We start from the raw sequence: 12,500 nt of genomic DNA, 5'->3' as shown, positions 1-12,500 counted from the left end.
GCGCACCCGCAGCTACCAACTACCAACCCACTACAGTACGCACACACACACATACACACACACACACACACACACACACGCACGCGCGCGCGCGCGCGCACACACACACATACACTCGCACGCACGCAAACACACACACGCGCACACACACACACACACACACACACACACAACCCTCAGTTTCTGTTACGGACATTTCAGAACCATGGACAGCGACTCACAACTACAGTCACGGCTCGTATTACCAACACAAATCTGTCGAAGCATTGAACACCTTCTTCCTCCTCCTCCTCCTCCTCTTCTTCTCCTCCTTATGATACACTCAGTCTCTCTCCTACGCGTTCAAATTGCATTCTATTTACGCCAAGCACCCACCCACTCTTAATGGAATTAAAAATATACTGACGGATAAAAAGTTTAGAATCTTCCCCTGTTCCATTTAGACACCTATTTCACACGTTTTCGAAAATCAAGAACGGAGAGAGAGATCTTCATTTGCCTCTCACTCACTTGCTCGCTTCGCTTTTCCCCTTTAAATTTTTTCTCTGGCAGGGAAATTGCTCTGCCACCACCAGCATCAGCATCGCTGCTCCTTGATGTTGTGGTAGAGTATGCGCATGCGCCCGACATTGGAATTACTGCACTGGCCAGAATAAGTTCGATCTCGCCTGTCTTCACTGAAATCCCCAAAATCATATCAAAACTATGGCGGTGTTGAGAATAAGAAAAATGAGGTGCTTTGGCGTCTGGACTTTCCCCATTATAGTGGCTGTGGTCTGTGCGCAAAGGTAAGTGTGGTCAGATCGGACCTTTCGTACTTTGTATGACTGTGTTGTACACTGTAGAAGAAAACACTTAAATACTGCGCTCCTTTGCATCTAAGAATGTCTTCCTTTTCTCCCTCTGTAGTGCCAATGACCCTAGCAATATGTCATTGGTCAAAGAAACTGTGGATAGACTGTTGAAAGGATATGACATTCGCTTGAGGCCAGATTTTGGAGGTAATTGAAATCATTTCATACGAACTCTCATGGACTTTTAGGTTGTCAGCCCTATAACACGATTGTTATTATTATTGTCGCTGTTTTTTTGTTTTTTTTGTGCGTCTTTTATTATTATTATTTTTAAAATAAAAGTTAAACACACAGATACACCTCTCCATCGTCCAGGTAGCCTGTAGATCAAACGGGCCACCTCGTTTCACATGTGCTAAACGACATGGATTAGGACTACTTTATCACACAATACTAGGAGGCGATTCAAACTGATAGGCTCAAATAGAGGATCTGCATTTGACCATAGCAGGCCTATCATGTAACTTGATCATCGATTCAACACCCCGTTGTTATCTTGGCGATTTGTTTCCACCTTGGGTAGCCTGTGCGGTTATATCTCTCCTGTGTTAATGCCCTTTATACCGTGGTTGGCGCTCATTCTGCAAACGGTTAAGATTGCAAGCAGACGACATAGGTAGCCCGTACAATTACAATTTCCTCGGGAGAGCTTGGATAGTATTTACACCACCGTGCCTTACGATGTACACCGAAGGAACCGTGCGCACCTGATTTTATTCCGAAATGCACATCGTTACGTGTTGTCGGGCTGACAATAAGTTAATGAATGTGATGGCTAGTGTGTTGGTACGCACTAGCCTTTTCCCCCAAACCGTTAAAAGACACATATTATTCATCTGAAAAGCACTAAACACAATATACCAAATGCTACACACTGCGTTACGTTTACAGTCCGTTTTGTTGGTTTGTTTCAGGTCCCCCTGTGGGAGTCGGGATGAACATAGACATAGCCAGCATAGACATGGTATCAGAAGTCAATATGGTAAGTACTCGATTATCACTCTCTCCTCATCATTCGTTTTTATCCCGATATGCCATCCCATGCAATACGCTTGCCTAGGCTCTCTCTCTCCCAGAGGAAATGCCCGTTTACCTCATGGAATACACCGGTCAAATCAATGCTGTCAGAATATTTATGTTTCCCTCAATCATATTGATATGGCCATTGTCAATATACCGACCATGATTGCTTCGAGAGCTGGGGGTCGGCTCAAATCAAAAGCTGTCAGAGGAGGGTCGTTGTCACGATGGCAACTGACACCTCCTTTTCACACGTGTTTACATTATGTTGGATACGCACATACGCGTTTGGTTGACACATGCATCTTTGCACACCGGAGTTTCACAACTGGTTCTTGTATTTGGAAACACGCTGCAAACTGGACACCCATGAGATGTCTTCCATCCTACGACGGTATCAACACACGTGGTTGATTGGCCAAATGTCCCCTACCTTCATTTTAGAAGAGTGTGTTTCATAGTTTGAGTAAGGTATTTACACGACTATAGTAGGCAGGACATACTAGCGCTATAGGAACTTATGAAGTGGGTTGAAGAGGAGACAAAGTTTTGCTTCATGCAAGAGCATCCCCTAGTGATATTTACCCAGAACTACACTTCAGTTTACAGTGACATAATCATCCTGGCCGGGGAGGAGAGGTCCGGGTCTCACCCTTAACCATGGATGTTGTTTGGGACAAAATCTATGCTCACTCATTATATGTCTTTAAATAAGAGGGTGGATCAATCACTGTGTCCGTATGTTGTCTGTTCATCTGAACATGAGTGAGATGAATTGTGCCAGTGTTGTGGTGGCAGGCAGGCAGGCAGGCAGGCAGGCAGGCAGGCAGGCAGGCAGGCAGGCAGGCAGGCAGGCAGGCAGGCAGGCAGGCAGGCAGGCAGGCCCCTGTCTGTTGGCGATACTGTGACGTGTAGATTCTCCTGGGTAGAGAGTGACAGAATGAATGTGTTTGTGACTCTCTCAGCTTGGTTTATAGATAGATGGTTATTAAACCGTTGTTGACGTTGAATTGGTTCAGCGACTTGATGTGTGACGTATCACGTGATCTCAGTGGATCCCTTTCTTCACCTTCTTACCCCCCCCCCCCCCCCAACACGCCACACACACACACACACGCACACGCACACGCACACGCACACACACACACACACACACACACACACACACACACACACACACACACACACACATACACACACAGTACTCCCCCAACACACACATGCATGCTCGCCCACACACACACACACACACACACACACACACACACACACACACACACACACACACACACATACACACACACACCCTTAGACTAAATGCAAACTTACTTGGGGATTTATAGTATTACAGAGAGATAATGAATTGCTCATTAACAGTCCTTAATCATGAGCATGCCCTATGCATTCTATATGCATGATGTGTTTGCATGATGTCATGGGACCTGTCAGAGAGAGAGAGAGAGAGACCGACAGAGATAGAGAGAGGACAGAGAGACACAGAGAGAGAGAAAGAGAGAGAGAGATGAGAACGAGAGACAGAGAGAGAGAGAGAGAGAGAGGAGAGGGGGGGGGGGGTCTAGTGCCCCTCTCTACATTAGGGCCTCTCCTGGCTCAGAGTCCTGTGTGCATTCATCCGGATTAAACACTTCTTTTCACTGAGTAACCAAAGCGGGGGCTCCAGCGCACCATGAACTGAAGCTTACGTCACACTGCTCTCTCTCTCCCCCCCCCCCAGCGCCACCCCCGACGCTAGTTGCTGCTCCCCGCCATTTTAATGGCGGATGTTCCCGTCACCGACCCCTGTGAGGTTTTTCCTGAAAAGTTGGCGTCGAGGGGCCTCGGGTTTGGGTTTGGGTGTGTTTTAATCTCCTAATAAAGGCCGCTAATCCTCGTTCCTGGCTTGGCCCAGCGCCTCGACAGAGCACGGGGGTTATTGTTTTAGATAATGATTTTACCTTTTAATGCTTTCAACAAATATGCTCAGGTTGTAGTACCGCCGGGGAGGTAATCCACAAAGCCGGTGGGCGCGGTGGGGGGGGGGAGGAGTGGGGGGGGGGGGGGGGGGTGTAAACAGAGGCGTCTCTCATCAGGCCCCCTTAAGTGATCGCCTTTCTCTGGCGTCGTGTCTTTGACATTGTACCCCAAAAGACGACCAGAAAAGAGCAATGGAGGGATCTCAGCTTCAAACCCGGGTCTCCCACATGAAAGACCCAAGTGTCTACCATCAGGCCGACAAAGACATCTTCAAGGGCCGGGGGCGAGACTTGAGTTTACGTGAGAGCGTTTAAGTGTGATTCCGAAATCACCTCCACTACAAAGGGAAGAGGGAACAGTCAGAGGGAAGTGTGAACAGTCAAAAGGGAAGAAGGGAACAGTCCAACACAAAACAGCGTGTTTCTTCTTTGATGCTCGGCTGCTAGAACGTGAGGTGTTGTGGACTGACCTGCACTCCCCACCTGTGTAAGTGACATCTGTGTGTACGCCAGTGGTCCTTTGATCTCAGCTCTTTCTACCTCTAATCTCTTAAAATCACAGCTGGGATAGCAATGTTCTCCTCTCCTCTCCTCTCCTCTCCTCTCCTCTCCTCTCCTCTCCTCTCCTCTCCTCTCATTTCTTCTTCTCTTCTCTTCTCTTCTCTTGTCTCCTCTTCTCTTCTCTTTTCTTCTCTTCTCTTCTCTTCTCTTCTCTTCTCTTCTCTTCTCTTCTCTTCTCTTCTCTTCTCTTCTCTTCTCTTCTCTTCTCTCCTCTCCTTTCATTTCAATCGTCTCTCTGACCACTTAGTGAGTTGAAAGAGCCAGTCTCTCTCTCTCTCTCTCTCTCTCTCTCTCTCTCTCTCCCTCTCTCCCTCTCTCCCCCTCTCTCTGTACCTTTTAGAGGAGTGAGTGCAGAGGGAAATGGAAGGATGGGACATCAGGGTTCACCCAGAGAGCTGTGCAAACCTAAGGCTGAATCAACGTGTGTTCTTTGATGTGGAACCTACCGACAGAATATAAAAATCTATCCTTAGAAGGCCTGTGCTATGGACCAGAGCCAGCCTCCATTTGCATTTCGCCTTCACTCAGTGCAGTGAATGTTCAGGCATTGAAATTCAATTTGTGATTTGAACATTTTGTACAGAAAGCGACAGGGGACATTTTCAATTAATACATTGAATTACAGTTCACTTCTCGGGGGTTGAGTGACTTAAGTAGTGGTTGACCCCAACTCTATTAGCGACTCTTGTACCGTCCGGGGGAGGCTGGTGGAGGTAGAAAACTCGGAGGGCGGGCGGGCTCATTGTAACGCATGGAATGCGCTACGATGTTTGAAACCGTTCCCCATTCCATTCCGTGCATTATGATGACCCCCGTCCTCTGATTTCTACCTCCGCCAGCCTCCCCTGACTCTCATCCCACCCTCCACCATCTCAGTACCGCCCTCTTCTACCTGAGTCAGGCCGTGTAGGAGTTCATCAGAACTCGCGGAACATTCCAGAACATGCATATATCCATGTCCGTCCAAACCAACGGACACATTTCCAACCACGTCCACCCTGCTCTTTCCAGCAGAAGCCTGAGGTGTAGCCTGTCCTCTGTGTGTGCCATGGACTTCCTTCCTCTCATGGTCGTCCACCGTACCAGGTATACCATAGAGGGCCTGTGTTTGAGTCCATATCCCCCCCCCAGAAAGACCCCCTGCTCCTGGCTGCTCCCCCCCCCCCTCCCCTGTCCCCTAGGAGGAGAGCAAAGTTTGGCCGAGGGGCTGGGAGATGTAGATGGTCTGGATGTAGGAACGGTCCCGACATAAACAACCTGCCATGTCGGTGAGGCAGAGGCCACGGTGTTGGAGGGAAGGTCATTCACCTCCCTCTGCTGCCGCTGCAGGGTCAATGACTCACTGATACTGGACACACACACACACACAGACACACGCACACACACACAGACACGCGCACGCGCACACACACACTAGTAGAACACACAGAACACAGATTGAGTGGTGGAACTGCAACCCAAGGCAAGGAACTCCAGTCAACATTTATTCATGAACGGTTGGCCCAGGATACTGTATGTACAATCTGTCTCCCTTCCTTCCTTCCTTCCTTCCTTCCTTCCTTCCTTCCTTCCTTTCTTTCTTTCTTCCTTCCTTCCTTCCTTCCTTCCCTTCCTTCCCTTCCTTCCTTCCTTCCTTCCTTCCTTCCTTCCTTCCCTTCCTTCCTTCCCTTCCTTCCTTCTGTCTTCTCTTCTGTCTCTTCAGCCTGGTGCTGTGTATAGTTCTGGGTGAGTCATGTGGTAGCTGCCACCACGTATAAGCATCGAATCATCATGTAGAGCCATTGAATCCGGATCACATCGTCAATATGCTTATAAAGCATTTATAATAGGTCTTCCGGACCAGAGAGCTTTAAAACAACATTAACCCCCCCTCCCCCCCCACCCCACCCCCACCCCCCTCCTCTGTCTGTAATGCAGTCTGCATTTATTTCCCAGAATTATTGTGGAATGGTGACTGTGGGCGGAACTGATGAGTGGTTGTTCAATACTTCTGAAATATGAGTTGGAATGGGTTGAAGGGGGGGGGGGGGGGGGGGGGGGGGCGCTGAGAGAAGAAGAGAAGCCTAATTGGCTCGTTGACAATGTTAATGGACCAAATTGATCTGTGGACGGATGATAAGAGCAGTATGTCAGATGGTGTTGAAATAAGGAATTAAATAAACGAGTTCATTCAATTTATTTTGCAACCATGTTATCATCTCGGCTAATTTCTTGATCTTTTGCTGAGACGACACATTTAGCTGGTGATGGTTCCGTAGCATTACGGCAGCTATCTGATTAGCTTAGCACAGCTGTCGTCTCCAACGGGCTTGGTTTCTGTCATGCTGACTTGATGATGAAGACAAACCAGCATATTACACGTCTCACTGCAACCTTAAACAAAAAGTTATTGAACCTTTATTTTGGCAGGGAGTCCCATTGAGACCAAGGTCTCTTTTTACAAGGCATCCCTCATCATCCGTCAAAACAAAATGAACATTATAAAACACAATCAGGAAAAACAATCACATTTTTCAACAAAGAGGTCCCCGGTCAACATTTTGAATTGCCCGAGCGGCACCAGAACAATCCCACGGTAATGTACTCTGTAGATAGTTGGTGGTGGAGTGTATGACTGATTGTGTGTCTGGGATCGGGCTTGTTGCCTGGTTGGCTCTGTTGGCTTGTTGGCTGGTTGGCTTGTTGCCTGGTTGGCTGGTTGGCTGGTTGGCTCTGTTGGCTGGTTGCCTGGTTGGCTCTGTTTGCTGGTTGGCTTGTTGCCTGGTTGGCTCTGTTGGCTTGTTGCCTGGTTGCCTGGTTGGCTGGTTGACTGGTTGGCTGGTTGGCTGGTTGCCTGGTTGGCTGGTTGGCTGGTTGTATTTGCCTGGTCCTCTAATCTCCTGCTACTCTACAGTCATCATTAGTCACCGTCTCGTCATGTGACGTCCGCCCCTGGGAAGTGACTGGTTTTGCATTACGTAACTGACAAACGGAGGTTGGCTGCCACAGGACAGGGATGGAGAGGAAGGCTTCCTACCAGACTGGGTTCTGGTGCTGCTATTATACATGGTGGGGCCACCAGTCATCTGAAAGATGTGAAGGACTTGATATACCACAAACGGGGGAGAGCAGGTCTCTCTTATTATTATTATTATTATTATTATTATTATCATCATCATCATCATCATCATCATCATCATCATCATCATCATCATCATCATCATCATCATCATCATCATCATCATCATCATCATCATCATCATCATCATCATCATCATCATCATCATCATCATCATCATCATCATCATCATCATCATCATTATTATTATTACTATTATTATTATTATTATTTGTATCATCGTCATCGTCATCGTCATCGTTATTATTATTATTATTATTATTATTATTATTATTATTATTATTATTATTATAATATATTATCTCAATGACACTCTGGAGAAATAATGGCTGAAAGGACATCCATGGGGACACTCATGTGCATCACATGCTACACATTTATATTTGATAGGATGCTAATTCAATTCAATAATTTGGCAAGCTGAGCTATTTTTATGACATCAATCAGTGGGATTGGCTTTGTAGAAACACAACCATTCACCCAACAGATGGTCATCTTCTACCCTGTTCTTTTGATCGCAGGAAGCCATGATTGAGACATGGCTGATGTCTATCTTAACATGGGTAGTGAAGGTCATGTCATTTAACAAACATTTAACCTTTATTTATACAGGGAAAGCACACTCTATTGCAGGTGCGTCCTGTCCATGAAACACATACAATTACAAATCAATTACATATGCAACATCGTAAAATGCAAGATTCATCAAACACTAAATACACTAATTCATCAAAACAAAAGGAATGTCTGTGTGAGCTGGCCCCTAACCAAGGACTTTAAATGACTGTGGGGGACCAAGTGGTTACAACCTCAGTCTACCCTAAAGATCGTTCCATGTCTGAAGAGCACATTAGCTAAAAGCAGTTTTTCCGTATTCTGTGGAAACCCGTGGGACGTTAAAAAGTAGCAAGCTCTGAGAGCGTGTCTGATCACCACTGGGCCGCCTTGAAAGCAATGATGTGAGGTAAAATCGGGAGTTTTTAAAAGAACTGCTTTATGTACAAATAACATCGGATGATAAGCCCTTCTCGAAGTCAAAGACTCCCAACCCACAGACTGATAGAAAAGACAAGGGTGGGTGGGGAATCTATCCCTAGAAACTATCCCTCTCAAAAACCTCCTAACTGCCTCACAACATCATCAGCCCAAATAACTAAACTGCCATGCATTCAATTTCCTTAGAAAACATTTCTGTCTGTTTTTTCCCCCCCTTCTTTTTTTTCTTCTTCTTTTTCATCAGCCGGGCTTTGACGCATGGCCTGTTCCACTACTTGGCAAATGGTTTCGTTTTCAGCTGACTAACCCAGTAATAGTATCTGTCTTGGGTCCCTTTCACTCAAAAGCCTTTTTACCTCAGGTCTAATGCACCTGCCTCTCTCCTCCCTGACAGGGGAGCCACCTGCTGGGGCCATGGACAGACACAGAGTACAGACACCTACAGACACAGAATACAGACACAGAGTACAGACACCTAAAGACCCAGAGCACAGACACAGAGTACAGACATCTACAGACACAGAGTACAGGCACCTACAGGCACAGAGTACAGACACAGTGTACGGACCTACAGACACAGAGTACAGACCTACAGAGTACAGACACCAACAGACACAGAGTACAGACACAGAGTACAACAACACCACTGGCTCTGTGTGCCACATACGGCTGGGTCATGCATCATTCAGGGAACAGGCTCTGTACTGTATCCATACGCAGGGAGGGAATTCACTGGAGAGAGGAGAGAGAGAGGAGAGAGAGAGAGAGAGGAGACAGAGAGAGAAAGAGAGAAGAGAGAAGAGAGAGGAGAGAGAGTAGAGAGAGAGAGAGAGAGAGGAGAGAGAGAGAGAAGAGAGAGGAGAGAGCGAGAGAGAGAGGAGAGAGAGAGAAGAGAGAGGAGAGAGAGAGAGAGGAGAGAGAGAGAAGAGAGACTAGAGAGAGAGAGGAGAGAGAGATACATAGAGAGAGAGAGGAGAGAGAGGAGAGAGAGATACATAGAGACAGAGAGGAGAGAGGAGAGAGAGGAGAGAGAGAGAAGAGAGAGAGAGAGGAGAGAGAGAGAGGAGAGAGGAGAGAGAGGAGAGAGAGAGAGAGGAGGGGATTGTGTGGATAGACTCCACCGCAGCTGCAACACATCCATACTGCGTTGTGCATCATTCATCCTGTTTTTTTTCCATAGTGTTAGGGCTAGGGTTAGGGTTAGGGTTAGGGTTAGGGTTAGTTTTAGTGTTAGGGCTAGGGTTAGGGTTAGGGCTAGGGCTAGGGTTAGGGTCAGGGTTAGGGTTAGGGTTAGGGCTAGGGTTCGGGTTAGTGTTAGGGTTAGGGTTTGGGTTAGTGTTAGGGTTAGTGTTAGGGTTAGGGTTAGTGTTAGGGTTAGGGTTAGGGTTAGGGTTAGGGCTAGGGTTAGGGTTAGGGCTAGGGTTAGGGTTAGTGTTAGGGTTAGTGTTAGGGTTAGGGTTAGTGTTAGGGTTAGGGTTAGTGTTAGGGTTAGGGTTAGGGTTAGGGTTAGGGTTAGGGCTAGGGTTAGGGTTAGGGTTAGAGGGTGATGATCCAGTTCTGATTGTAATCACGCTAATAACGGGTTTATAATGTGAAAGACAAAAAACACACGGTATTGAATTAGCAATGATGATGATGATAATGATGATGATGATGATGATGATGATGAAGGTGATGATGATGATGGTGGTGGTGATGAAGATGGTGATGATGATGATGATGATGATGATGATGATGATGAAGGTGATGATGATGGTGGTGGTGATGATGATGATGATGATGATGATGATGATGAAGGTGATGATGGTGGTGGTGATGATGATGATGATGATGATGATGATGAAGGTGATGATGGTGGTGGCGAAGATGATGATGATGATGATGAAGTAGAGGTTGATGATGATGATAATGATGGTGTTGATGAAGATGGTGATGATGATGATGATGATGATGATGATGATGATGATGGTGTTGATGAAGATGATGATGATGATGATGATGAAGATGGTGTTGATGAAGATGATGATGATGATGATGATGATCAATAATCATGCCTTTTGATACACACATGCTTGACTCACAGCCAGAGTATAGTTGATGTACCAATGATAAGGATGGCTTCTCTTGGAACGAGGACAAGACTACAATTGCAGTGTTTGCTCTAAACATTCATTGATGATCATTAGCAAAACTGTTGGTCAGTGGTTTACTAATAAATGCGTATCAAATATTCATGCACACCTATACGCATTAAGAAGACACATGCTTACAATGGCTAATTGCTGAAACGGTATTAGAAAGTTCTGCTGTGTTAGAAAGTTCATTGCTCTTGATGTACAGTAGATAATGGTTTCTAAGGTCTCTGGAGCCTGAGGCGATGATTTAGCTAAATAATCGATAGAACTATTGAACTCACGAGATTCCCTTTGTCTCTCTGTATCTCACCATGTTCCTAGGGGTGTCTTTGTTAAATAGTCTGTTTTTTCTCATTAACCATTAAGTGAACACCCTTGTTGCTGATGATATAGAAAATGCTTCACCAAACTTTAACGTTTAATTGAAAAGTGAAATTGGAGCCATTTTGCTGACCTCCAAAGTACATCGGAGGACTCCAGAGGGAGTTATAGACGGGGGCTGCCTGGGGGGGCGGTTTACGTGTGGCTGTAACCATAGAGATAGACCCATAGAAATAGAATGGGTTTCTTTGGATAGAAGACATCCTGTTCTCTGTGGCTATAACCGTAAATGGTTTCTCTGTCCATTTGGTATATTAAAGTGAACCTTTTTTATACGGGGGATCATGAGGAAAGTTAGGAGTGCAATCAGCACATTGATTCTTCTGTTTATTGGTGATATGAGAGTGGGAAAGGCAAGTCCTGTTGAAGAAACCGACCGCCTTGTTCATCCACAGAGGAGATTGGAACCCTGAAGGAAGCAGCTCGCCGGCGAAACGTCGGTCCAATAAATAATACGCATCGGAGAGAGAGAGCGTGCTTTGAAGTTTCACCCGCCAGCCTGCACCTCGCCCCGCACGGGTCTGCACTTTCTGGTTTTTATTTGAACTTCCACAGAGAAACCACGTAGCCCACACATCACAGAAACTACCAAACAGTCTGGGATGAGGGGCAGTGGAGGCTGGTGGAGGTAGAAATCGGAGGAGAGAAGAGGCTCTTTGTGATGCATGGAATGGGATGAGGAATGTGGTATCAAACACCTCCACCGGCCTCCCCTGGATCTGGGCTGAACACTGGATTTGGACAGTCCATCCATCTATAGATGCTTTATAAACGATCAATAGATGATCAGTAACTTGTCCACTGCATGTCGGTTCATATTGAACATGGAAGCATCTGTGGGCGTTTCACTTACTAGTTTGCAGAGCAGGGCAGGCTGGTGGAAGCAGAAATCTGATAATGCGTGGAACACACATGTTTGATACCATTCCCCACTCCTCCATTCCATGCATTACAAATATATACATATATATCAAAAGTTTGGACACAAACTTGCCAAGAGTGTGCAAAGCTGTCATCAAAGCAAAAGGTGGCTACTTTGAAGAATCTAAAATCTAAAATATATTCTGGTTTGTTTAACACTTTTTTGTTTACTACATAATTCCATATGTGTTCCTTCATAGTTTTGACGTCTTCAATATTAATCTACAATGTAGAAAAATAATAAAAATAAAGAAAAACCATTGAATGAGAAGGTGTGTCCAAACTTTTGACTGGTACTGTATATATATATATATATATATAGACACATGTACACATATATATAGACACATGTACACATATATATATATATATATATCTGGTGACGTGACCAGCTCCACCATTACACAGATGATTTGCACCAGCTCTAAGTGTCATGTTTAATCAGACAGTAATTGTCATTATGGCTGCCTCCAAGCTTTGATATCTCCTCTCTTTCATTTCAACAGCTTTGATCCAATATCAGAAAAGCAATAATCCCCAC

The 12,500-nt window shown here is 45.7% G+C and overlaps 1 protein-coding gene across 1 annotated transcript in view; it reads left to right on the top strand.

Annotated features, from left to right (window-relative positions):
- Positions 1 to 705: 705 nt before the first annotated feature.
- The window catches only part of gabrb2b (gamma-aminobutyric acid type A receptor subunit beta2b), a gene marked incomplete at both ends in the record, with an annotated part of 50,759 nt that continues 38,964 nt past the window's right edge, over positions 706 to 12,500 (top strand). Inside the window, 3 exons of the mRNA XM_083691396.1 lie at positions 706 to 788; positions 910 to 1,001; positions 1,769 to 1,836. Of these exons, the coding sequence (XP_083547522.1) occupies positions 706 to 788; positions 910 to 1,001; positions 1,769 to 1,836 (243 nt within the window). The remainder of the gene's footprint in view (positions 789 to 909; positions 1,002 to 1,768; positions 1,837 to 12,500) is intronic.

The sequence above is a fragment of the Argentina silus genome, assembly GCF_951799395.1.
Source record: "Argentina silus genome assembly, chromosome: 2".
Classification (NCBI taxonomy): domain Eukaryota; kingdom Metazoa; phylum Chordata; class Actinopteri; order Argentiniformes; family Argentinidae; genus Argentina; species Argentina silus.
The sequence above is the reverse complement of the archived record's forward strand: the minus strand, read 5'-3'. Positions and strand labels throughout refer to the sequence as shown.